This window comes from Apteryx rowi, unplaced genomic scaffold (genome assembly GCF_003343035.1).
Source record: "Apteryx rowi isolate R43461 unplaced genomic scaffold, aptRow1 scaffold_326, whole genome shotgun sequence".
Taxonomy (NCBI): domain Eukaryota; kingdom Metazoa; phylum Chordata; class Aves; order Apterygiformes; family Apterygidae; genus Apteryx; species Apteryx rowi.
In genome coordinates this window covers 950488-974738 of record NW_020449708.1, presented here as the reverse complement: position 1 = coordinate 974738, position 24251 = coordinate 950488, and the positions used below count along the sequence as shown (strand labels likewise).

General features: G+C 42.3%; 1 protein-coding gene across 13 annotated transcripts in view; it reads right to left on the bottom strand.

The window, feature by feature from the left end:
- The window catches only part of STAB1 (stabilin 1), a 71490-nt gene extending 48513 nt beyond the window's left edge, over positions 1-22977 (bottom strand). For 2 of the 13 annotated variants that reach the window (XM_026071480.1, XM_026071485.1), the window contains exons 1-15: positions 22658-22975; positions 21826-21964; positions 21028-21224; positions 20379-20460; positions 19140-19324; positions 12761-12897; positions 10291-10406; positions 8933-9018; positions 7788-7857; positions 6481-6576; positions 6043-6159; positions 5142-5338; positions 4796-4929; positions 3066-3193; positions 1583-1671 (exon numbers count right to left, since the gene is read on the bottom strand). In XM_026071480.1, the coding sequence (XP_025927265.1) occupies positions 1583-1671; positions 3066-3193; positions 4796-4929; positions 5142-5338; positions 6043-6159; positions 6481-6576; positions 7788-7857; positions 8933-9018; positions 10291-10406; positions 12761-12897; positions 19140-19220 (1251 nt within the window). In that variant the 5' untranslated portion in view covers positions 19221-19324; positions 20379-20460; positions 21028-21224; positions 21826-21964; positions 22658-22975. Of the gene's footprint in view, positions 1-1582; positions 1672-3065; positions 3194-4795; positions 4930-5141; positions 5339-6042; positions 6160-6480; positions 6577-7787; positions 7858-8932; positions 9019-10290; positions 10407-10614; positions 10908-10999; positions 11080-12760; positions 12898-19139; positions 19325-20378; positions 20461-21027; positions 21225-21825; positions 21965-22650 lie in introns of those variants that run through there. The other 11 variants (XR_003254466.1, XM_026071481.1, XM_026071482.1 and 8 more) reach the window with 11 other exon arrangements.
- Positions 22978-24251: the final 1274 nt, after the last annotated feature.

The window sequence follows — 24251 nt, the reverse complement described above, 5'->3', positions numbered from 1 at the left end:
TGCCCCAGATTACAAAACTCGCATAAGTCCTCACAGACAGTCTTTGATTGTATTGGACCATGCAGGCGGTCTGAGATGCTGAATTTATATTTGGTTTCTTCCTTTCTTTTCTGGGCTTTCCATCACTGGCATTTTTTAAGACAATCATCTATTAATACTGATTTAGATAGAACTGATCCTTCCTTGGGGTTACAGGTGGAATAGACAACTTGGGTGCTTCCTGGTCTATTTTCTGTGATTATAGTAGTTACCACTGTGACCTAGGCACAGTGGTCTTACTCATTGTAGTGGAAACCTCTGCTCAAAAAAGGTATTAGGAGATGGCTAATTCCCTGGCATTTTCAGCCAGGAGTTGCTCCATAGACTGTACGTGAGTTACTGCTGCTGCATAGACAGCTTTGTTATCAAGTACCAGGAGGAATGACATTTCTAATACAGCTGGAAATGCAATATTCAAAGGGGGTTAGTTTGAATGGGTTATTTTTAAGACATTTCCCTTCTCATATCTGTGTGCTAGCTGAAAGCTAACTTCCATTGGAAACACAACAGAAATCTTGCCTGGCATGCAATTAAAATCCCTGCTGGATGAGCTGCATTTGTAGCTAACATATGCTGATTTTGGGCTCTGTCATGGCAAAACGGCTTATGTATATTCTTATCTTAATGATGGATGGCCGGGTTGTGGGCTTGGCTATGAAAAAACTACCACAAATGAACACAGCTTAATTAAAAAATAAATAAAATGGTAGTATCACCTGTAGGATGTACTTGTTGATGCCCAGAACTCCTAAACTCTTATCTCAGCTTCAACAGCAGTTTTCTCTAGCCCTGTCATCCTTGCTGACCCCATTAGTAAAACAAGCTCTTCCCAAGAAGTCAACACCATACATGTATCTGGGGCCCTAACAAGGAATGGCCAAAATCCAATGCTTGGATGCAGATCTCAACCTCTTTTCACAATTCAGGAGATTTGTGTGCAGAGCTTTGGACTGACCTCTTGTAAAGATCAGAAGCATTTATAAAATTCACATAGAGGCTAGTAGTCTTAATCCCCCACGAAGTTCAGATCCTACATTTTTGCTCAAGATTCAGTGTAGCTTAATTAAGGGATCAGGAGTCATTCATAATTTTGCAGAGAGTGACTTCTAAACATGCCCAGCAACAGAAGTCAATAGGAGAAGAATTTGACTACTGCTGCACGCTTTTGAAAATCCCACCCTGAAGCAGTGAAAGCCACCTAAAGTTTTGAGAATAGTCCCACACAGGAGGTAGGAGCTTTAAATGAAGGATGGCCAGAAGAACTTAAACTTTCTGAGGTTATATTCCCTGACATGAAAAACAAACAAACTCCACAAATATTGAAGGGAGAGATAGAGGTTTTCAAAATAATGCCAGGGAAGTAATATCCTCTATGACACTGCAACTTAACCAGACAATGAACAGTCTTCCCAAGACATTGCTTGTGTAAGTACTGCCTTCCTAAATTTCTCTCTCAGTTGTCAGTTAGTTTCTATAGGCTGCAGAAGCCAGGCAGGAAGAAATCCTAAGGTAGTAAAAACTTGCTAAAAGCAAGAAAACTTACGTTAAATTCCATTTTATCGTGAATCGGAAGGGATGGTACAAAGACTGTGAAAGGCCCATATTTGGTCAGCAACACTGAACAACCAGAAGCTGTAAAAACAGTGGCAACATAAAGTAGTTACTTGGCATATGGCTTAACTCCAGCAATGATTATTCTTCTGGTTAACAATACAATCCGGTCTACCTGTCTTCAGCCTGATGCAAGTGACTAGTGTACCTTTGCAAGGAACTGGAGGGACTTTGGGATTACTAAGGTATCACAGCTCACCTTGGTGGCTATTAGTTTTAAGTGCTTACCCACCAGATTGTTGAAGGATTGCTGGTGACTTTGGGGCACTTTGGATCAGTGCTGAAGTTTGCAGAATACTCACAATAATTTAATTCCCATATTCTTACTACTTTATTCTTATGCCCTCAGTCTTGCTCTTGAGACAACTCATTTCTGGTTGTCATTAGGATTAACTGAGACTAAATGCTTGTTGAGAAGCTGCTCTGAACCCACAATAGTCAGCCTTCACTCTGTCATCAATGGCCCATCAACAAAGTCCACATCAGCAAAGGCTGTTAGATATTAAGTTCCACTACACACTAATTAGCAACCCAGATACCTTTGGGCAGTTGCTGATAGCACAAATGACTATGAAAAATGTACAAAAAATGAGTGTTGGTAACACTGGTATGTAGAGGGAAGAGGGATATTCATAAATGCTAATCTGAGTTTTGGGCCTCATCTCTCTATTTCCCTGCCAAGTCAGTGGAGATAGAGAAGACTCTGCAGAGAATAATTTGAAGAAGGCGTCAAACAGAAATATGCTTTGTCACGAGCTAAAGGATTCTCTTTCTTTCCTTGGATTACAAAGAGGCAAAAATTAACCTTTGTAGACACCAAGCTTGCAGTACATGGGTTCTGAAAGTTTTCTACACTTTGCAAAGCAATTCCTCACTTAAAAAGTACAACAGTGCACAGGATAAAGTCCTTTCATCTATATAATAGCCACTCATCCATAATGTGAACTGGCAATTAGACTATTTAATGGCTTAGGTGAAAAAAACAAGTAGATGTTCTACCAGTCTGTCTGGATGAGGATCCATGGCACACCAACCTCACCTACACAGATACCTCTGCTCAAAAACTCAGCCATAGCTGAAAGATTGCTGAACTTTCAGCACAGATCCGCAAGTTGGAGGCACGCTGGTGGTTTGATACAAAGGGGTTTGAATCACACCTCCAAGCCATACATTTCCCTTCTTTTGTGGACTGATGAATACCAAATACTCTTCCACATTGATCTTTGCAACAGTTTTCTCAGTTCACAGTCCAGAACTGATAATATGGGTTCAGATATGTGACTTATTTGATTTTGCAGCACATAGTCATACACTGTGAAATAAATCTATTGTGATTGGCAGCTTTTAGCCTTTTGCCGACACACTCTTGTCCCCACCTTTGCTTCATTCCCTAAACAAATTCAGAAGACAGTTACCAAACATTTTCTTGGCGACGTTTAATTTCCTAACAAACCTTCCTCGTACATTCTGTTGATTTATTTCACTCATGAGATCTTTATAGCAACTTCTCCCATCTCCAATCTCCCCTTCTTTACAGACACAGCTAAGAAACAAAAATGAAACATAACAATCCATTATAAAGCAGTTCTCAACAGATTTGACAAATCTGAGTAGGACAAAACATAACAATATCTACATTTGGAAGATGAATCCCAACTTTAAGGTGTAGGAAAGAACTTAGTAACTTCTGTCTAAACTAAATGACAGAAAAGAAGATGGACACTTCTGAAGTGCAAATAAATTTGAGATTAAACAAAAAGGAGGAGGATGCTTTCTCAGATATAATCAATATAAAGATTGTCTGCTCTAGAGTAAATTCAGTGCACAGACAGCCACAATATATTCATCAAGACCTCTCTATTAAAGTATTCAGTCAGTACCAGTCATAAGAGCAGCTGAAAATCCAAGGTCATGTACAAAAACCAAAGGTGTAAGTGAAAATCCAGCAAATAAATAAAGTTGAGGTCTCCCCTGTGACACCTCAACTTCATCATATCTCAGTGAAAAGTGTCAGTCCCAGCACAGCAGCTAGTTGTGGTTCATCTTAGTCTTAATGAAGGCTTCAGACAGGCTAATGACTTTTGCAGAAAAACTTATCTACATGTGAAAATCTCTGTCCTGATTCACACGGATTTATAGTCATTACTCAGAAACTACTGAAGATTACTAGCTGATAACCACGTTTTTTCCTGTTTGGGTTTTGTCCAAGTATCAGCTCTGCATCCCTGAACTAGCAGGAGCAAAGATGTGTGGGACAGGGGATGTATTTGACATTACTCCAGCCTCAGAGGGCTGAGTGCCAGCTGCTAAGGAACAGATATGCTAAAGGCAGGGATTGTGCTTAGCACAGAGTCCTGCCCTTCGCTGGCATACATTCAGAGGAGGAAGCCACTGTGTTTCTTGTCTGGCCTGGAGCACACAATGAGCAGCAGAGTGCTAGAAGTTTTAGCAGCACTGAAGAGGAAGGGTCAAGGGAATGGAACTGCCCTTTCTCTCTTTCATCTCTCAGAGAAGCTCCGGTTTTTCCTGGTAACACACGAAATCCTCCGTGAAGCTTTGTCTGGTGTTTGGGAGGCCATTATGCCAAAATGATCTTAGATCTGGCAATATTTCCTATCTAAGGGGTATCAGCTTTAAGGTGTTTTGCTTCAAAGAGGACTAAATGAAGTCTGGTGTCCCTTCCCTCAACTTCCCTTCCCTGTCATTCTGCAACTCTAACTCGTTTCTTGCTCACAGGGCTGAGTGGCAGAAGAGCCAAAGATTTAGCCCTCAGAACCAAATGTGGGATTTCTTAGAATAATACACTAACCAAACAAGAGTCACACACACACCTTTTAGTGATGGATCATTAACTGAATAACATCTTACTACTACCACCAACTTGCTGAGTTACTTCTCCAGTTCACATCATGGAAGACTCTCCTACCCCAAATTTAAAGCATCTTGTGATCCGCATGCCAAGATTCACACTTACTGATGTAAAATTTGTTATTTTCAATGGGTTTATGACAAACAGGCTCTTTTCAAAAGGTGACTCTGGCACATTATCTTCCCTTAGGCCTCTGTTCCTTCAGTGCAGCCAAACACAATTGCCATTCTAGCTGCAGAATCTGCTTCTTTAATAGCAATCTTTAGACTGGCTCACCTAGGATTCCCATGGGAATTAATTTCACACGTGGAAGTCACGTCACAAAAATACTGCCGGCAGGCATTGGTAAACACAGAACAGCCTGCTGAAGAAGTTCTCCTACTCATACCAGGCTTGCAAACACAAGATGCCTAAGGGAAGACAAAGCTGTGATTATAATTCTGCATTCGTCATCTCTTACCTAGTAAGTTAAAAAAAAAAAAAAAAAGTCAGATGATTTCCACTTTCAAAATTTAAAGTGAGGATAGCAGGTTTGACCAGTATGATCATGAGTCTCATTGCAAGAAATTCTCACCTGGCTGTTTTCAGATACATGTTGCTGACATGTTGTTATTGCACTTACCTCTCCTGGACTTTTGTAAACACAGAGTGTAGAGTTTTCTGGGCAGCCTCCATTGTTGTCAACACAGGGGTTTATGGGCTGGCATATCTTCCCATCTCCTTGAAATCCTCCTTTGCAGGTACATTCATACTTTCCTGGTCCAAGAACCTTACATACAGCTGAGGGGGAGCACGGTGAAGAAGCACAGGGATCCTCAACTGGAAACAAAGAGACGAGAGGTGAAGGAGTAACCAAATTTTTGTTTTCAAAAGAACATTTACAGAGCACAGCAGAAAGCCAAGGACCCAGGAAGAATGGAGGACCAGGAATTTATTCTATTAAACTTCTAAAATTTCCAATGCAAATATATAATTTCAGAGAGCAGAGGGTTTGGATTTTTTAATTGGAGGAATTTGGATGAGACATTCCTCATATTACTTCAATAACACAAAGGTCAGTAACAGTAGTAACAGAAAGAAGATGCTTGGATTTACTTCTGATTTTCCATCATGTCTGAGAATACCTGAAACTAGAGTATGGTCAATTTAACAGCTAAAACTGCAAAAAGCCAGTGAAAATGGAGCTATCCGTTGCTAGCTAGTCACATGTATATTATTGACTTTCTTTTAACAAATACAGTTCACAAACTTAAATTTAAATCACTGAAGAAATATGCAAATTACATGCCTTTACGCATCATCTAAACTGGCACAGACTCACCAGTATCCTGCTGTCATGGTTATTCAGTACATACATATAGGCAAGTGCTGGATGGATTCCTGTTAAAGGGATTCCTAAAAATCAGGTCCTTAAGCCTGCACAGTTAGGTAGACTGTTGTAGCCACAGTCATCAGATTCATCCAGAGCTGTGGAATATTTTTACAAATGGAGGACCATTTAGGATCAGAGTGAAGTTTGTCACCTTGGCAAGTGGTCCCACTTTTTCTGTAGCCTGGCTTGCAGTCACACATCGCTGTCCCATCCTTTACCACACACTGGCTGTCAGTCTCACATATCACACCTTTGCAAAGGGGAAGTTCTGGAAACACACAGCAAAAAATTTTCCCTTTGAGCATGAAGGGTACTTCTGGAAGATACAACATACCTTACAAAAGAGAGAAAAGGAGGACCTACTTCTTTTCCAGAGAAAGAACAGAGGCACAAAGAGATGGTACATCTTGGCCACTGTCACTTACAAAGTAGGGAAGAGACTCCAGTTTTTCCCTCTGTCCAGTTCTCCTCTACTTTGATCATCTTCCCTCTATATTCCCAAGCTATTTATCCCTCTGCCACCTCCATACATCCAAGCCCATTTCATAATTTAGCTCAGCTGCCCCTTTCCAGCTACCAATGTGTTTACCTTGGTCACATCTGGGGCCAGTGTAGCCTCCATAGCAAGTGCAGCTTCCATTTCCAGTGACACCACTGTTGCATTCCCCATGCACACAGTCACATACTGCAAAAAAAGTTCAGACAAACCTGACTTTAAGAGCTACAAGGCAGTGTGTAGGGCTCTGGTCATACACTGGCTAAATTCCCTGGGACTTAGCACCCTGATTTCCCACCAAAAATCCACAGCACACTTAATTCCTTCCAAAAGAGAAGCTGTGCCAGTTGAAGCTTACAGAGGGCATACTGCAAGTCCCAGCTGAAGAGGACAAAGTGTTGCCCTGTAAGAGCAGTCTCAAATGCAAAAACTAGACCAGCTTTTCAGATGTGTGTTTTAACTTCCCACTTTTCCCAGCCTCCTGCAGTCCTAGAGCAAGGAAGGAGTGAGTGTTACGACAGCCTACTGCACTTGTGATCCTAGCATTGGTGTCATCTTGTGAGCCCAAGCACTGAGATCACAGCTACATGGATTTACACGGATACAAGGGAACCAGGCAATAAGACGGCAAGGGCTTCTTCAGCAGCTAGGCTGCACTGGCCATAAATTGCTTCATAAAATAAAATATATGAGAAGTAGCACTGTGTGTATTAATTTGTAGGGAGGGCAACAAGGAAGAAGCTGAAAGACAACTGGGGCAGCGACAGGAGTCTGAAAGACAGTTGGGAAGGGAATATGGGCAACTTCAGGGGATGTAGGATGTAAGTAACATGGGCTGGCTAAAAAGAGACAAGAAACTGCAGAGCGTTCTGGGATAACCCTGGTAAGGAGAGAAAATGAAATTACAGTAGGGAAAATGGACTAATCTGAGTGAGAGACCAGAATCATCTGTCTAATGGGACAGTGAGGGAGATTTTGTTTACAAAAACAGGAGCTACTCGGCAAATGACAGCATGGCCCTGTTCCCCTGAGCCAGTGCTTACAGCTGACAAAACCAGAGACCTTGATGAGTCATAGGTGATAGCCCTTAAGAAGAAGAAAGCTGGCATTTGACACATTTCAGTGTCAATTACATGGTCAAAGTGTAGGTCCCAGACCTCCCATTGCATCACTCCAGCATCCTCATGGGAGACCAGATTCTCAGCTCCTTCCCAATGAATGAACCAAGCAGTGTCATATCAGAAGGACAGAAAGATGAAATGACAAGATATCTGCTATTAAAAACTGTCAGATGGCATCTCCTCTTCCTCTCCAGCACCTTTCCTCACTCAGCCTCCCCCTCCTCTTTCCTTGCTCTCAGGTACTTTTGTGGTGTTTTCACCTGAATTGTGCATCCTTACCTGACTGACAGTCTGGGCCAAAATGATTTTCATCTCGACAATTCTGGCAAGTAAAACCACTGTATTGTTCCTAGAAGAGGCACAAAATGTACCAGATGTTATTTTTCTATATCGTTGCATTGTTCCAAACATCGTCATAGCTCAAAGTCTCTCCCCATTTCTGATTTTCTGTGACAGCTGAAGCAATACAGTAAGGAAAATCGATCTGTCCAAAGCTCTAGTAGTACCAGCTAGCCCTCATGGCAGAGAAGGTTACACGGTAAGCCTTCACAGCGAGGACATGCAAAACACCAGCAAAACTCTGATGGGATGTCCTGGTCACAAATGGACAGAAAGGTACCTGCTGGCTTCTGCTACCTCTCTGAGAAAGGAATTTGGAATGGGACATTTGACATTGATTTTATAGGGCTTGGGGACCTTTAACATATATTTTAATTGATTTAAGGGGTCTTTGAGTTAAGTCCATTATCAGCTGTTCTCAAAGAGTGGTCCAATAGGTAGGATTCTAGCTTATCCTTTGACAATGCTTTTATTTAAGGATACTTTAAAACTGTACAGTTCATATGAAAGAAAGTTTGAAGTCTGATACTAATCTGTTAAGCTCAAAATTTTAAAAACACTGCTCTATACTATTCACACCTGCATAAATTATTTACACTTTTGCTGTACTAAGTCTGGACCTGTAGTGAAAAAAATACTTCCCTGCCCTCAGCCCTCTTTTTGGCATCTCTTGCTTTTCCTGAGAGAGTGAGGATCTGGCTGCCAAAGTGCAGGACCAATTCATTTAGAAAGTATATCATCCAAATATGGAAATGGCACAGCCCTTTAAGAACCAAGTGCCTCAAGGCTTCTTGCAGCTACAGACAGACACTGATTATTTCAGCTGATCAGAGGGTTAAATCCCCCCCCCAAGCAGTTCTTCCTTCATTTCTTCCTAGAGAGCCTTCCCAACTCCATACCCTCACCAATTAGTATCTTAGTGCTGTTCCAGACTGCACTAATCCTCCAGAAAAACCACAGACATTGATGCTGGAATGAAAGAACCTTCCATGGGGAGGCCAGCCTTCATCCAAAGCACCCGCACAGACACTATACAACTCCCTCTGACAAAAGCACATCATCCTCAGAACAAATCATGCACTGGCCTTGCAGATGCAGGTCCCATTTTGCTGTATACCATCCAAGCACATCCCATGGCCACTGCAGGGATTTTCAGAGCCACCTGGGCACTCTAGGAGACAAGAGACAGGCCAAACAAGATTACACTGCAAAATCAGCACTCCCTCCCCCTTTCTATCTCCTCTTCCCACAGGCATTCCAGAAGCAATGGGCTCTCAACCAGCAAAGTCTCTGCCTGATTATCCAGTACGGCTAACAATGTCCCAGAGCTGGTGAAGGCCAGGAGTGGCACCAAGGAGCAATCCGGTTGCCATCTAAACAAAGAGGATAACCTGCATCTATTAAATCACTAATGATTTATTTTCCTATTGTAGTAGTGGACAAATATTATTCACTTAACCTTTAATAAAAGGTTAAGAAAGCTCCCAGGGAGTTGTAACTAACTTAATTTCCGCAAAAGTACTAAACATTTTGGGGGATCCAGGCACTATTTTCAGTCTGCTAGCATCAGCGAGAGGTAGTATCAAACATATGAGGGCAGTTCTGAAACTCAGGACAGATGGGAGTCTGCTTTTCAAAGATACTGAGCATCTGCAGCTTCTCCTGACTTCATGAAGAGCTGGGAATGTGCTCAGAAAAACATGGCCTATGTGTCTTTGGACTGGGGTACCTCCAAATTCTAGAGACTACTTTGAAAACTTTAGGCGTGGGATTCCTCTGACCAAGCCAATTGCTTATTCAAACCACTTCCATATGAAAACAGACTCAAGCAACCTCCCATTTTCTGCAGTACTGGAGAGTCTTCTCCATATTCCTGTGATTAGGCAATCATATGAGAACTGTTTGGCTTGGTATGTCTTGGTTTTGGATTGCTGAGACAAGAAGAAACAAACCCAAACATTTTCAAATTCTAACTATTTAGTATGAAAGTGAATGGGAGGGGTGGAATTGCTAAGTTTTTTCAGTGGCTGAACTCCTGACTAGCTCCAAACTATACAGAAGCATATATGGCAAACACACTCCAAATTAAAGGGACATCAGCAAGAAATATCTTCCTCTTCCTTTGGAACCTTTCTTAAAGAAGAACAAAAAAATCCCTTTCCAAAATGTTCTTTTTTTAAAGAAGAGACAACAGGAAGTTCCACCAAAGCAGGTTATGTTATGTGTTAAATGTAAGGGAATTCAACTCATCTGAAGCAAAAAGGTTCTTTCCCGATTATCTTCTGACCCTCCTAGACAGATAAGGGAGATCTTGTGAGTGTTCAGAAAGCAAGAAGGGGAATAATGAAAATTAATCACCTCAATACCTATCTAATGCATTATGTTAAAATTGGTTTGACCTGTTCAATAGCTAGAAACCTCTGTAAAGAGATGAAAAACTTACCATAGCACTCTGTACCCCAGAATCCTGGGCAGCATTTTTTCTCCTCAATTTCCTTCTTACATATGTGATGGCACCCTGGCTGGGAAAGCGTGTTTTCTCCTAACTTGACAGTGTATCTTAAAAAGAACAATCCAAGATTTGTGATTACAGCACAAACTTTGGGCCCAGCATAGCTTTTATGAATCGGTATTGACCACACACTTGTCGGAGGGTTTCTAAGCAATCATGCTGCAGTACCGAGGACTGTGACAGACTGATGCAAGAAATGAAACCATATGCACAGAGAGATCCCCCCAGGCAGGAGGCTGGATGCTCATACAGTACCTTTCTGTTGCACTTTGGATCCAGCTTAGAATCTTGGTCTTGAGCTACAAAGCCATACATGCACACAAGAGTTTTGTTCCCAGCACTCTCTGGTTATGTCTTCTCTAAGGAAGCCCATTGGTTTGAGCTCCAAAGACTGCTTGCAAGAATTCTGCCAGGGACTGGGCATGAGACAGGACCCTGTACAGTTTGATGGCATCAGGACAAAAACTTTCGAGGCTGGAGTTAGACAGTATAGAGACAGAGTTAGGACCTCCAGGGTTACTCAAATTAGTCTTCACTCCTGAAAGAACCTTGAAAGAACACAGTATCCTTGTAGGACTCATCCCTTTCTGTCTTGCATTGAAGACTCCAGATTGGGATGTTGGAAATTTGGATTCAATACCTGTGTTATTCACTGATTCTCCATGTGATCTTGAACAAACCACTTAATTATTCAAGAGGAGCATCTTTCCCCTTTTCAACCCTTCATCCACCACCTTTACACACAGCGTAAGCCCTTGGCGGCAGAGCATCTCGTTCTGCATGCATGCAGCTCCTGGAGTGGTACACATATATTCACGGGTCTGTACAACTGCCACTACCACAACAGCAGAAAACACTCAGAAAAGCTGGGACTCATTTACATTATTCTTACACTTCATTTTATTTTTGGCACAACTTCCTTTTCAAAAGGAATTTGGAACTTCTCTCAGATAGCACTGCCCCTTTTGATTCCATCTAACTCCTATATGTGTCTGTGATTACTGCAAGACTGCTAGAGCTATTTTAAAGTATTTCTACAGAATAGTGAATCACAGAAGACAGTAGACAATGAAGCTATATATTAACTGTTAACATTCACTACTGAATAGATATGCAGACAATAATCTATAGTGTTTTGTTTTGAGAAACTTCTTGGCAAATTCAGTTTTCCCTCACCCTTTTCCTATCAGAGCCAAGCTATAGAAATGCATCCAGCTCAACAGATGAGCAAAAAAAAAAGAACAAATAAAGAGCAAAGAACACAAGAACAAGCAATTCTCTTAAGGAGAACTAGGAAGGTTAAAAGTTCAGAGGATTATTGCTGGAAGCTGTGAGGATATACAAGGGGAAATATCATTATATTTTTTCCCTAATAATCCACCACCAAATGCTGTATGTGAAACAGTTTCCTATGTGAGACAAACCTCTCTTTAGTTGCTACAGCAGGATTAGCTAGCTCAGGTTGTTCAGGGCAAGGTAAAAGTAATCATTGTGTAACTTGTTCTGTGTATACAAAAGCTTATGCCCAGCAAAAAGTCCATGGGATGGCAAGGAGACAAAAATAACAAGATCAGGGGCCATACATGCATTTGTGTGCACCTGAAAACAAAACCGCTTGGATCATTAGAGCTGTGAGTTCTCAAAACTCCTGCCTCAACTCATTCAGACCTTCCATATTCCATTAACAGCAATGATCAGGCCAATTTTCTTTCAGGTGCTTCAAAAAACAGGGGCTGCTGCTCTTCTTCTGAAATACTACATTCCTGATTCACAGTTGGAGGCTTGAGGAATGAACCTCATTCTTTGAGGTTTTTAAATGGCACAGATACAACAACATGACTATTAAGTATTCATATCATCAGATATGTGTGTGTGCATGCATGTACATACCAAAGGTGTGGGGACTGGTTGTCATTTTGTTCCCCAGTCAATAAGGATCAACACTATCATTCGCTCTCCTAATTTTACAGAAAGCTGTTTCACAAAATCACAGAAGTCCTGAGGAGAGGGAACTTCAGGGACTTCTAGAGGTCTCTAGTCCAATTTCCCTCTCAGATTGGGACCATCACCAGCAAATTAGTCATGGCTTTGCCTGGGCAAAGGTTTCGCCTGAAAACCTCTGAAGATGGAGATTCCAGCCCTCTCTGTGACCTGTCCCAATGGTGCACTACCCTCCCACTGAAAATCTTTTTCTTAATATGCAATTTGTCTGCTGTTATATTGTCTGGCACCACCAAGAGGAGTTTGGTCCCACCTTTGAGTTTCTCGCTAGCCCATATCAGAAAAGCCTGTGTTGAAATATGTGGGAAAAAACCTCTGGATTCTCTTGAAGGCACACGTTACTCCTCATATTGCAGGCTGCAACAAAACCTTAACATCAATAGGAGAAAAAAGACCTTACCTGCAGTCCCTCACTCCTAATCCCTGGGTGGTCTTTATCCAGCCTCTTGGACAAAGCATTTTAGGAGCTGCAGCACAAGCAGTACATGCTGTATTCAAGGTAAACGTCATCCTGACGTTGCATCGCACAGATTTTAACTTTAAAAGAAAAAGTAGAATGGAAATAAACCCAAAATTAGTTCGTTACCTCAGCCATTCATCTCGTCAGCCTTCAGTATCTTTATTAACGTTGCACCATTCTTGAGATGGCCAACAGGGAGGGCACTGAGCAGTGTAGCTTCTCTGTGGTACACCACAAACTCATATGGGCTAAACCATGATGTTACGTTGATGCACATTATGCCACTTGGACCTCAGCTAGAAGGCACAGGGCAGATTACACCTATCTACAAAATCAAATTCAAGCCTTGATTCATCTTCTGGAGTAGCCAAAGTTGGCAGGTATTACACTTGATGGTGCAACAAAGAACAGCTTTTATTTTCTTTGCAAATGATGATGATTGCTTTTTCCCTGTCAGGTTCAAGCTCATTTTTTTGCTGTAAAGAGCCATGTGACATTTGAAGGAGAGATCTTTGCCATCATTTTCCCTTCTCTTTCCCCTTGCCTCACCACAAAAATTCTAAACATTTCTAAAATAATCATAATCCTACTCTGTTAATTTAAGCTGATCTTTTGCAAACATGCTGTAGTGGCATGTGAGAACAAACCCTAAACACTCTGCAGAGGACAGAATTAAAATGCAACACAGCATTCCTGTTTTCCATGCCAGTGATACAATTCAGTTCACTGGTGATTTCATTGCTGTTCCATGGGTCTGAAGAAATGAAGAGGTTGTTTCAGTCTGTTCCCCAGAGACCAGGGGCTGCTCATACGAGCATTGCTTATGGCAATTGTCTTAGAGGAAGTGCGGGGGGGGAGGTTTAAAGGAAAGTTGCTCTGCACCTGTTCGACTATCTGAATGGCCCTTGATGTTTTGACCTTAGGTAAAAAGGACCTCATAAACACTGGCAAGATGACCAGATAGGACACTTATGCAGTTGACACGGCTGGTCGTAAATTCAGCACGTCCCTCTATCTAACCAGAAAAATTTCTCTCTAGTGGCTCAGACTTCCTCACAGGGTTTTTCCATATCCCTCTACCCTCCGACCTTGCTTCCCCAAATGAAAAGCAGCCAGAACAGAAGAGAAAAATATAGCCTCAGAGAGAATAATCATGATTGCACGCCAGCTTGTAGTTAAAGCTCATGATTTTACCACAAAAAGGTTCCTAAACTGTTGGAGTCAAGTAAGTGCAGGGGAACCTCAGCACTCTTTTTAAAAAGGGGGAATATGTTTGCCACTCATGATGGCAGAGAAAAGCTGGGAGGCATGAGCTGTGTTCACCCCCAAAGGTTACCAACTGGAAAATAAGCACAGCTGACCTCAGCTGTTCCAGGCAATTTATTTTCTAAAAATAAAAACATTAGATCAAATTTTGGGTGGAGGCCTTGATCTGGGATTTTTTCAGGACAATACTGAACAACGCAGTTAATGGGACATCTCTCACATGCCCAGAACTCCCTATTTTAGACTCCCACCAGCAATCTCAGCTCAGCTGTGCTTTCTCTGAACCTAAGCAAGCCCAAATGCATGCATTTGCCTCAGGGAAAGGGAGGAAGCCTGCCGCTTCCCATCCATTATCGACAGCTCAGGAAGGCACTCCCAGATGACAGCCAGCAGACTCTGTCAGGAAAACCTCCTGAGAGATAACCTTCAGCTCCCAGCTCTGCAGGGATGTCTTCCTGGAACAGTTTCCTGACTCACAGCCATGTCACCTCTGCCTGGAGTTGTGGAGTATTTTCCCATCTTTATGGATCCATCTTCTGCAGCCAACCATGCAGGGAATGCTGCCTAAAGAACCCAGCATCTCCTGTGTCTATGGTGGCCCCTCACAGGGCTATTCATTACCACTTGTGCATCTGTTTCATAAGAGAAGCTCACAGTCCCTGCTGGGTCCTGCCACCAACAGGCCTAGCGTTATGGCCTGTAAGCCAGGATCCCTTCAGTCTCCCTGCACTTCAGGACTTTGGCTCCCACATCTATGATCCCTGTTTGCATTCTGCTCTTTCCTTCCTGGCTGAGCTCCAACTGTTCTGTTCCTGGTGTCAGGAGAAGGCTTTCCTTACCCCACAGTAGCATCCACTTCCTTTGGTGGCAGAATCCCGAAGGAACCTGTTATGTCAAGAACTCTCTTCTCTGCATTATAAACAGCTCAGAATAAATCTGATATCCACCAACTTCACCCATCCTTGTCCTGTGAGCCTCAGCATTACTAATTTTATGCAGCAGGAAAGAGATCACCTTTGCTGTCCCTTGTGTTTCTATCCCATTGGCACAAAGTGCAGTGAGAAGAGATTTCACCTTTTCATGGAGCAAAACAGAAAAGAGATGGAGCAAAACAGAAAAGAGATGCGATATGGATGGATAAAGGAGGTGCTACCTCCGGAGTAGTCTGTCTCAAAAGATCAGCAGTGCCATTATTAGGGTAGGGAAGAAGCAGGTCGAAACAGCTGATTTGAGCACAAATTAGGAATCCAGGTTGAAGCTGGGATTTTGAAAGAAGCCAGATGAAGCCAAGCATGAAGTTCTGACAGAACTGTACATCTCTTGACTCTCTGGTCATATTGAATCCCAGCCTTAACCTTCACTGACACAATGCCTCAGAAAAAGAAATGGGAAGATCCCCGAGAAAGAAATACAGAGGTGGATGCCCACCCATAAGCAATGGTGTTAACACTGTCATAATTACATCACAAACCTTTACCAGGTTCCTGAGCTTCCCAATCTATATGAAAAAGGCCACACAAACAGTAGAGCACAAAACTCCCCTAAATTAAAACCCTCCAAATCTTCCATTTCATCCTCACTTTCAAGCCTCAGGAGCTGGCTGCCAGATACAGTTAGGCCATTAAATGTGTCACTTCGGTGGACGAAGGCATCAGCTTATGCAATTTTTCTTCTCTTTCCTCCACCTGTGTGGCCCCACTTCTAAATGAAGATGGACATTGCAGGAGAAGAGCTGTCACTCCTCCCTGTTGGCTTTAGTTATTTGCAACTCATCTTCAGCACAAAAGTAAGGCCTCTAAGACAAGACAGTTTTTGTGAAATTCCCCCTACCCTATCTTCCCAGGATACCTCATGAGGTTTAGGCTGCTTTCCAGTAATACCTTCCCCTTTTTATAAGGAAATATGCTTGTGTCAGCAGCAATAGGCAGGAGAAAAGGGGAAGAAAACAGCTATGTGGAAGATAAAAAAAAAAAAAAAAAGAAGAAGTATGTCCCTTCTCATCAGAGTGACAGAACTGATGAAACAGTCACCTTCTGGAAAGTTTTGCTTCCTAGAAAAGCAGAAGGAGAGGGAATCAAGAGACTTAAATGCTATGCTTTGGATACTCAAGATTTGGAGAGGATTAAAGTTAGATAGCAGTTTAAGTCAGAGACGGCTCCTAGGACACAGCATCACTTTAAAAACAGTGATACACTGCTCTCTTGGGCTCATCTGTGACTGTTATTTCCAAGTTTGAAGGCACGGGAGAGGAGGTAGCAAGAGGCAATGTCTGCCTCTCTGATGTACCAAAATTGCCCGGCGGGCTGAAAGTCAGTGAGGTCCAGAGGTTTGCATGGTGTATGAGGTGCACCCTGCATGGTGGCCACAGGAAAGCGTGTGAAAAGAGGCACTATTCTGATTAGATCATGTTGTAAGCCTGGACTGTATTGTATCACACTCTAGGTACAAAGCAAGGAAAAGGAAGCTCTGTAACAGCTCCAAAATCAGAGGATTTTGAAGCAGAAGAGATGTAGCTGCAGCCAGCAGGGCCCACACTGAGGTTTGTCTTGCCAGGGCTAGGCTGTGCTTTCTCCCTGCACCCACTCACTACCTTGCATCTGTGTGCATGAGTGGCCACTGCCTTCTGCACTTCAGTTCAGACATATCTGAGCTTCTGGATGCCCTCACGTTTCCTTCCCCCTGCCCCCACTCATGCAAGGATGTTCCCTACTTTACAAGTGTCCATGCTGCTCTTATTCTATCTCAGGACTATAAGCTGGGAATTTTTTTAAGGGCTAATGTCATTCCCCTCATTTTCTGCTTTTATCTTTTCCTCTTAAACCATAATATAAATCCTTCTGCAAGGCAACACTTAAAGGAAGAAAGAAAAACACATTTGGACGTCAGTGTTCGGCTCCAACAATCCTGGGAGCCAGTTCTGGAAACAGTCATTATCTAATGAATCACCAAGTTTCCAGTGCCTTCACCCTTTACAAAACAGAGCTGCAGTCACATGCTTGAGTCATTACAGTCATGTAACCCCTCAAGAAGTTCTCAGTAACCGTTTAGTTGAACAGACTGGTAGCTCCTGGATACAGAAGCCTTTGAACTTGTCCAAAGAGGCAACTTTTCAGCATAAGGATGAACAATCTAGCTCAGAGATCACATGAGACCAAGTTCATCTTGACTCCATCACAGTGGTTTTGGTAATCAACTAGCTACAAGATCCACTGTTGCACTGGGGTATTCCCTATCTCGCATCCCAACTGCACGGAGTAGTGGAGGCACAGGGATGCACAGAGCACTCTCCTCATTCCCCACCTGCCTCCCACCCCTCCTCCAGCACAGCCTGGGCCTGGCCTCTTCCCAGCAGAAAAACTCTTATGGTTCTCACATCTGCGGCATCTGCCCCAGCCCAGATGGTACAAAGAGGTATAGAAAAAACAAATCAGGCTAACAGATATGCTGCCATTTTTGAGCCATAGAATCAGAGCCTGGAGGAAATATCTCCAGCAAATATAGCTCAAAATATCTCTTTTCTCTCTCAATACGCCCTGCAAAGCTCCTGCAAGCCAATGAAGGCCTCTCATGGAATCACAGTAGTTCTAGCGCAATCAAATCCAATGGCCATCCTAAAATATTAGGGAAGACTTCATTAGACCCTTGCTTCTTCCTGACCTCCCATTATATTCTTTTAAATGTTTCTTTTCTTTCCCCCAAAAGAGCCTTTTTGGGAAACAACTCTAAAACAGGGTTATTCTTATGGACTAAATAAACTGCTCCAGAGGCAATTCAAAACATTTCCTGTCTCTCTGAGTGGGTACTCATTACCTGATGTTTTAACTGTTTCAATGCCAAGCTAGACCCCTCAGTGATTACAGAAACACAGTGTCTCCAAATCAAAAGACCAAAATTCTCCTTAAACCAGCTGAAGATATGAGACCATGCCTCTGAAAGCATTAGCATATTGGAACCCCTGTCTGCTTCCAGACAAATAAAAAATACCAGTAGAGACACTTCTTCAAATCCTATTTGTGCTCATGTCACTTCAATTATCCTACAAGCCCAAAGGTATTCATGAGGTTCTTACTGACCTTATTGGCATGCTTATAGACATTTGTGACCCTTTAAAGGAAGGGTCTGTATCAAAAGCATCCACCTTAATTCTGACACTCAAGTAGCTTTTCAGTGCTCTGTCTTTTTCTAAATTAAGTCTTTCAGACTCAGTGGCATCTTCCTTAGCAAAGGACTGCCTTCTCCCCTCAAGGCCCGTCTCAAGGGTTGTCAAGAAAAGAAAACCCTTCCATAGCCTAGATAGCTCTAGGGAATAAGGTTTCCAAATGCCTCGCACAGTTTCTGACTTTGTAGGCCAGTTCATTCCTCCAACAGCAGGAAACAACAAGGGCAATGGCAGCAGACAATATAATATGAATTAGCATGCATTCCAGTCTACTGAAAGTAGGACATCTCACCAAGGAGCCTAGACCATAGATCTACAAAAGCATCATACATTCTTTTAGATGCTGCTGCTAAACACAAGAACTGAGTTACAGAAGTTGAAACAAAATCAACCCATGGGAGGTATTCCATACTCCTCACTGGGGAACTGCTGGGAAATGTATTTGAAACAAATGTATTTACCCTGTTGCACAGAAACAATTTGGATGAGATTTTTGAAGTTTTTTTATAAAATTCTCGTGGGACACTTAGGGCCTGTCCTGCCAGATGCCAAGCTCCCATCAAACATACTCAAGATAGCAGAAGACAAAGATAACCAGTCCTTTCATATTCCTACCGTTGCATTCAGTGCAAAGGATTTTGCACATTTAATTTGGATCTAAAATTCAAGCAACCTTAATTTCAGCTCTTTTGTTTAGACCACACACATACACACTCACGAGCAGAAAAGGTACATTACAGTCCTAAAGTTTAATTACAGATGTTATTCCACACCTAACTAAACAGAAATGAAAAACAGAGATTTTGGGAGAAGTATTCTGCAACATGCAACCATCCAAACACAAACAACTGTTCTGTGAACATTAAACTGCGAAACAAAGACTCACAGACTTACCTTCTGACTCTGGCACTCAGCTGTGGGAGTGAAACATGCTGCTATGAAGAAAAACAGCAACCCAGGAGGATGCATTTTCATAGTTTCTCAGGCAGGATCCTTTTCATGAAAGGGGTGGCAATAGAGGCTGCAATTTCTGTAGGATAAGACCGCCTACTAAGAATCAGATCCAAGACAAAGCAGAGCTTAAAAGTAAACAGGGAGAGAACATTTTCACACTGTGCTCTTTAGCTGCAAAGCCTTCATAAGTGGTTCTGCTACTTCTAGTGTTAAGTCTGAATCAATCCCACCTTTTTCTTTCTTTCTATTCTTTTTTTAAACACACAAGTAGAACCCCTTAGTAAAAGGTTTACTCAAAACAGGAACATCTACGGATTTCCTCTTACATATCAGTTCAAAACAGAAGGAAGGAAATCCTTAGTTTTCAACTAATTGGAATGAAAAGAGGTTAACTGTATGCTTAACTGAAGGCAAATCCAATGGGCAAACTTAAATACCATGAACTCATGAAGGGTAAGTTGATTTCATTTCACCGCTGACGTGAATGTGTTCAAAATGTCTCAGACAAAAGGTACACCCAACCATTGCCTATCCCAGTGTACGCAGGAGCAAAGCAATGTGAGTGACATGTCCTGTACTTCAGAGCAATAATGTAAGCATGTCCTTTCATTCAGTCCAGCTCTTTGGGTAGGGTTTGACATTTATTTAAAATACTTGGGTTTCTCAGTTAGAACAGCATTGCATTTTGTAGATGCTATAGCAGCAGTAGCAAAATGGATCATTTTCCAAACACCTTGCTGACAGTTCCATGAATCCAAGGAGTATTTTCATAGCACTTAGAGTACAAAAGCCTCAAAATGTCACTAAAAGGCGACATGCTAGCCTGAGGTATGGTTTGCAACTGAATTTCTCCTTTTGAACATTGCAAACAACTACGAATTTATTACAAACAGTTTTTACAGGGACTTTTCCCCCTTGTGCTGCCAAGAGGACTTGCTGTATGGAGCAGTCTAAGGATTGCTTCTGTTGGTAGCAAATGCCCCACTGGGCAATGAGGTGCCTTTTTGAGTCATTATTAGTACATGAAGATGCATAAATAAAACCAGGCTAGAAAGCTACTCTTGTGTTCACATAAATGAGAGTATTAATTATTTTTTTGCTCCCCCCATATGTGCATACACACAAAGATATTCATGCTAATATATTAAGTATATCATATGCAAGAACTGTTATACTTACCAGTGCTGTTACTTGTTCTTCATCTCTTCCTCCATCCTACAGAGAGAGGCAGCATGATGAACGGCAGGCACTGTTATATATCCTGCACGAACAGGAAGCAGGTAAGGCACACATCCATCCACTGCGGCCAATGTGAGAAGTACCAGCCCACAACTCAATCGGACAATTCAGCCCACTTGTCCTGTTAAAGGCCTGCGCTGTAACGGCAGCCCCGGGACGGTTGCCTGTCCGACAGGCAGCCACTCCGGAGGCCAAGGCTGGGGGGCTTGCAAAGCTCCAGAAACCTTTTCACACCCCGCAGATCTATGAAATGAGGCAGAGGCAACACTACTCAGACCAGTTCTGGTGGGATGGCAAAGCAGCAGATAGACACTGGGGACCCTCTATTAGAGAGAGACATCAGTACGGAAGTTGTACTGTGCTTTATTTACATACAGTCAAGGTACTAGACTGGCCAGGTAAACGGAAGAATGAGACTGCTCCTCGGCTCCACACTACCCTTAGGCATATACCTCTAAAACAGGAGGCCTAGAAGGAAGCTAAGCACTTGCTGATGGTCTTCTGAGAGCTGGCTATGCTACAGGTGTTAAGTTGCAAGAACTGGGCATCCACCACTAGCTGACAGGTTTATAAGGTGAAAATAGCTTACCCTGAGGCACTTGAAAAGAGCTGGGTTTCCTTTAATGAATCTTCGGCACTCAGCAAATTCTAAAGGCACAGTAATGGCTGTCTTTTCTAAAGGGCTCAGTACCCAAAATGCTACAGGGGAAAAAGTACATGCAAAGACTGATTCCAAGGTTTTCCACTGCTGCTTATCATCACTGTGTCTGACCTACTGCCAGGAAACTAGGAAAGGAAGGGAGAGAAAAGGTTTTGTGAAATTCCTGTCTGAATTACATAAATCAGATTCACAGTAACATCAAAAGGTTCACAGCTAGCTTCCTTATTTGACCATACTTTAGTTAAAGGCAAACAATACAACAGCAATATATATATAAAATTATATATATATATATTATATATATATATATAAAATTGCAAACACTGAGTATTGCCATTTTACAGTAAACTGAGAAAGTAAAGGGCCGTCTTTGTCATCAGATGCTGCTTTCCTGATTAAGTGGCATAGGCAGCATGTTCCAGCCACTACATATAAACTGCTCTGGGAGCATGAAAAGTTACTTTGCTGGTCATTGCTGCTGAAAGCGGAACACCAAAAACAGCATCAGCTTCAGATCGGAGCAATTCTGGGCCTTAGTAACAAGGTGAAGCACCATCTGTCTCCAAATTACTAGGTGGCAAGAGTAACTAGCAATGCTCCCTGCTCAGGGCACAGTGGAAAGACTGCAGTCCAGTTGGCAGTGTCACCAAAAACGGCAACAACTGCAAGGAAACAGGAAGGGCAGCGGAGCAGGGTGGAAGAAATATGCATTACTGCTGCACTTACCCTGTTCCCATTCTCTTCTGACAGACAGACTACTCCTAGGCAGATGGATGGATTTTCTCACAGGCAACACATCAATCAAGAGCTTATGCCTCAGAGACAAAATGTATTGGATCACTGTTTTGTCCAACACCATTCATAACTGTGAATAAACAAAAAGACTATTCTCTCAGTAATTTCTATAGGAGAGCAGCTAGAGGAATTAAACGCACAGGCATCTGCACAAAGCATTTCAGTCCCACAAAGTCAACCAAGCAAAGCTAGCAAGCAGAGATCCTCTTTTGCAACATCAAAAACATGTAACTCAGAAAAATAATAGGTGTTAAAAAGAATTAATGTGTAAGATACCCTGAGATCTGTCAGAAAGCTCTATAGTTGATTGTCCAAAATGTAAAGGGGAAACACCCAGGACTGCACTAAGAATGAAGCCATGGGATTTGCTGTATCACTAGAAATGAAAGGCACATGTGAGAGAGACTGACTGAGAAAAACAACTTCATCAAAAGGAAAATTTGTAAGCAAAACTTGTAGGCATCTGATGACGCAGCATGCAAAGAATGGCCCTGAGTAGATGGGATAGCAGGGCCTAATTCATGTCCTACTCAACACTTGTTTGAAACAGGATTGTACAATTACAATTTTAAAAAGTACAGTAGGAACTGTGTCTGTAATTGTGTTTATCTGCAAGTTTAACACACAGGCTTTTGTTTGTTTTAGAAAGCTCTCTGCACAAGAAGGCTGGTCTACCAGTAGAAGTCACAGACCTGGGTCTCAGAAGCGGTCTTCAACTTCTGGCCCTGACACAGACAACTTCTACAAACTACTAACCATTTACCTCCTGGTCTGTCTCCCCCAAATCATCAACAGATTGTTGGCAAGCAGCAGTGCTCAGACACTGGCATGATGGGTGCAATATAAAAGCGCATAAATACGTGACAGCCTTCAAGTCCCATTGGTGCAAGGAGGCATCAGCGTCGATCAGCACCTCAGCCAGCCAGCTTGGGATTTTTTCCCCACTCACTCTGTTTTATACATCGATGGGTCATCTCAGGCAGCTTGTCTACTAAAAGCTGACATTTCTTCCATGAACACATAAACATTTAGAGTTGAGCTCTGCTGGTAAAAACTGCTGAACCTGTTCCATAGGAAAAAAAAAAGCCTGGGTAAAGGCAAAGTATATAGTTATGGACCCTCCCATCCTCCCATGCCTGTGTCACAAGCCACATTCTAAAATGATGGGTCACGAGTCCTTTTCTGTGAAGTGTGTGCAGCCCTGGTTAGCTTGGGCAATTTCCTGCTATTGAAATCTTTTGTTTAAGCAATCTTTACTTTATTTACAGAGCCAAGACAAATGATTTACCATCCAGTCTATCATACCGCATAGTGTCGGTGGGGACTGACCATTTGTCTACATCAACAAACAGATACTCTTATTCCACTCTTCTGGGAGAGCTGGGGAAAAGCATAAAGTCTCTTTGCTCTGAATCATAAGTGTTAGAAGGCTGCAAGTCTAGAAAGGTACTATTAAGAGACTAAACAGACCAAGCCACAAGAGCTTGTAAAAGCAGGGCTAGCTGTACCCTACTCAATGAACAAAGCTCTGAGGCTGTTGGTGCAGAGGCTAGGACACAATCCTGATTTTTTGCTTTCTTCGCTTGACAAGTTGGAAGGAACAGTAATGTTAAAGTTTGCTGATGAAAGCAAAAATGGAAAGGTCACACACCTAGTAGGAGACTTCTTTCTCTCTGTTTCTCTATCATACATTCACAGTGGCAATAGTCTAATTCCAAGTAGACAGGTAGAGCCCGAGTACAATGTGATTCAGGAAGAAATTATCAAGGCTGCTCACGCCCTGTTAGTTCAAAGCCTAGAAGGGCAGCAGTACAAGTATCAGCAAACGCCGTAAATCCCAGCCTACTTACCACCACTTGCTCCTAATTCCTTTATGCATGCTCTTGCAGGGAAAGCCAGTGGCATATTCCCATAACCCCAGTTTCACTTTGCCATCTTTCCAATCTATTAAGGAGTATCTTGGGATTCTCCTGGGGAGTTGGGCATTAAATTCCCAGATATTTAATGGGAATTAGATGCTCAACTCAGTTAAACTTGTTTGAAGAAACAGGCAGAACTATTCAAACACATCACCTGCTCACATCAGCATTACCAGGGAAGCAGTGTATTTTCCCATGGTGGCGCTGCTTATCTTTCATGCGCTGTTAAATAACTAGAGGAGATAGAAAGGGTCTATAACATGTTTCACTAAAGCCATAGCAGTTTTCCAAGGATGCCACTGAATTAAAGCTAATGCATTGGCTAAGGATTCAGTTTTTTGATTCATCACAATATCAGACAAACAGCACCTCTAAACTGAATAAACATGCTAATCTCCAGGTTGAGATCAGTATGTTACAATAGCAATTTGCACTGGT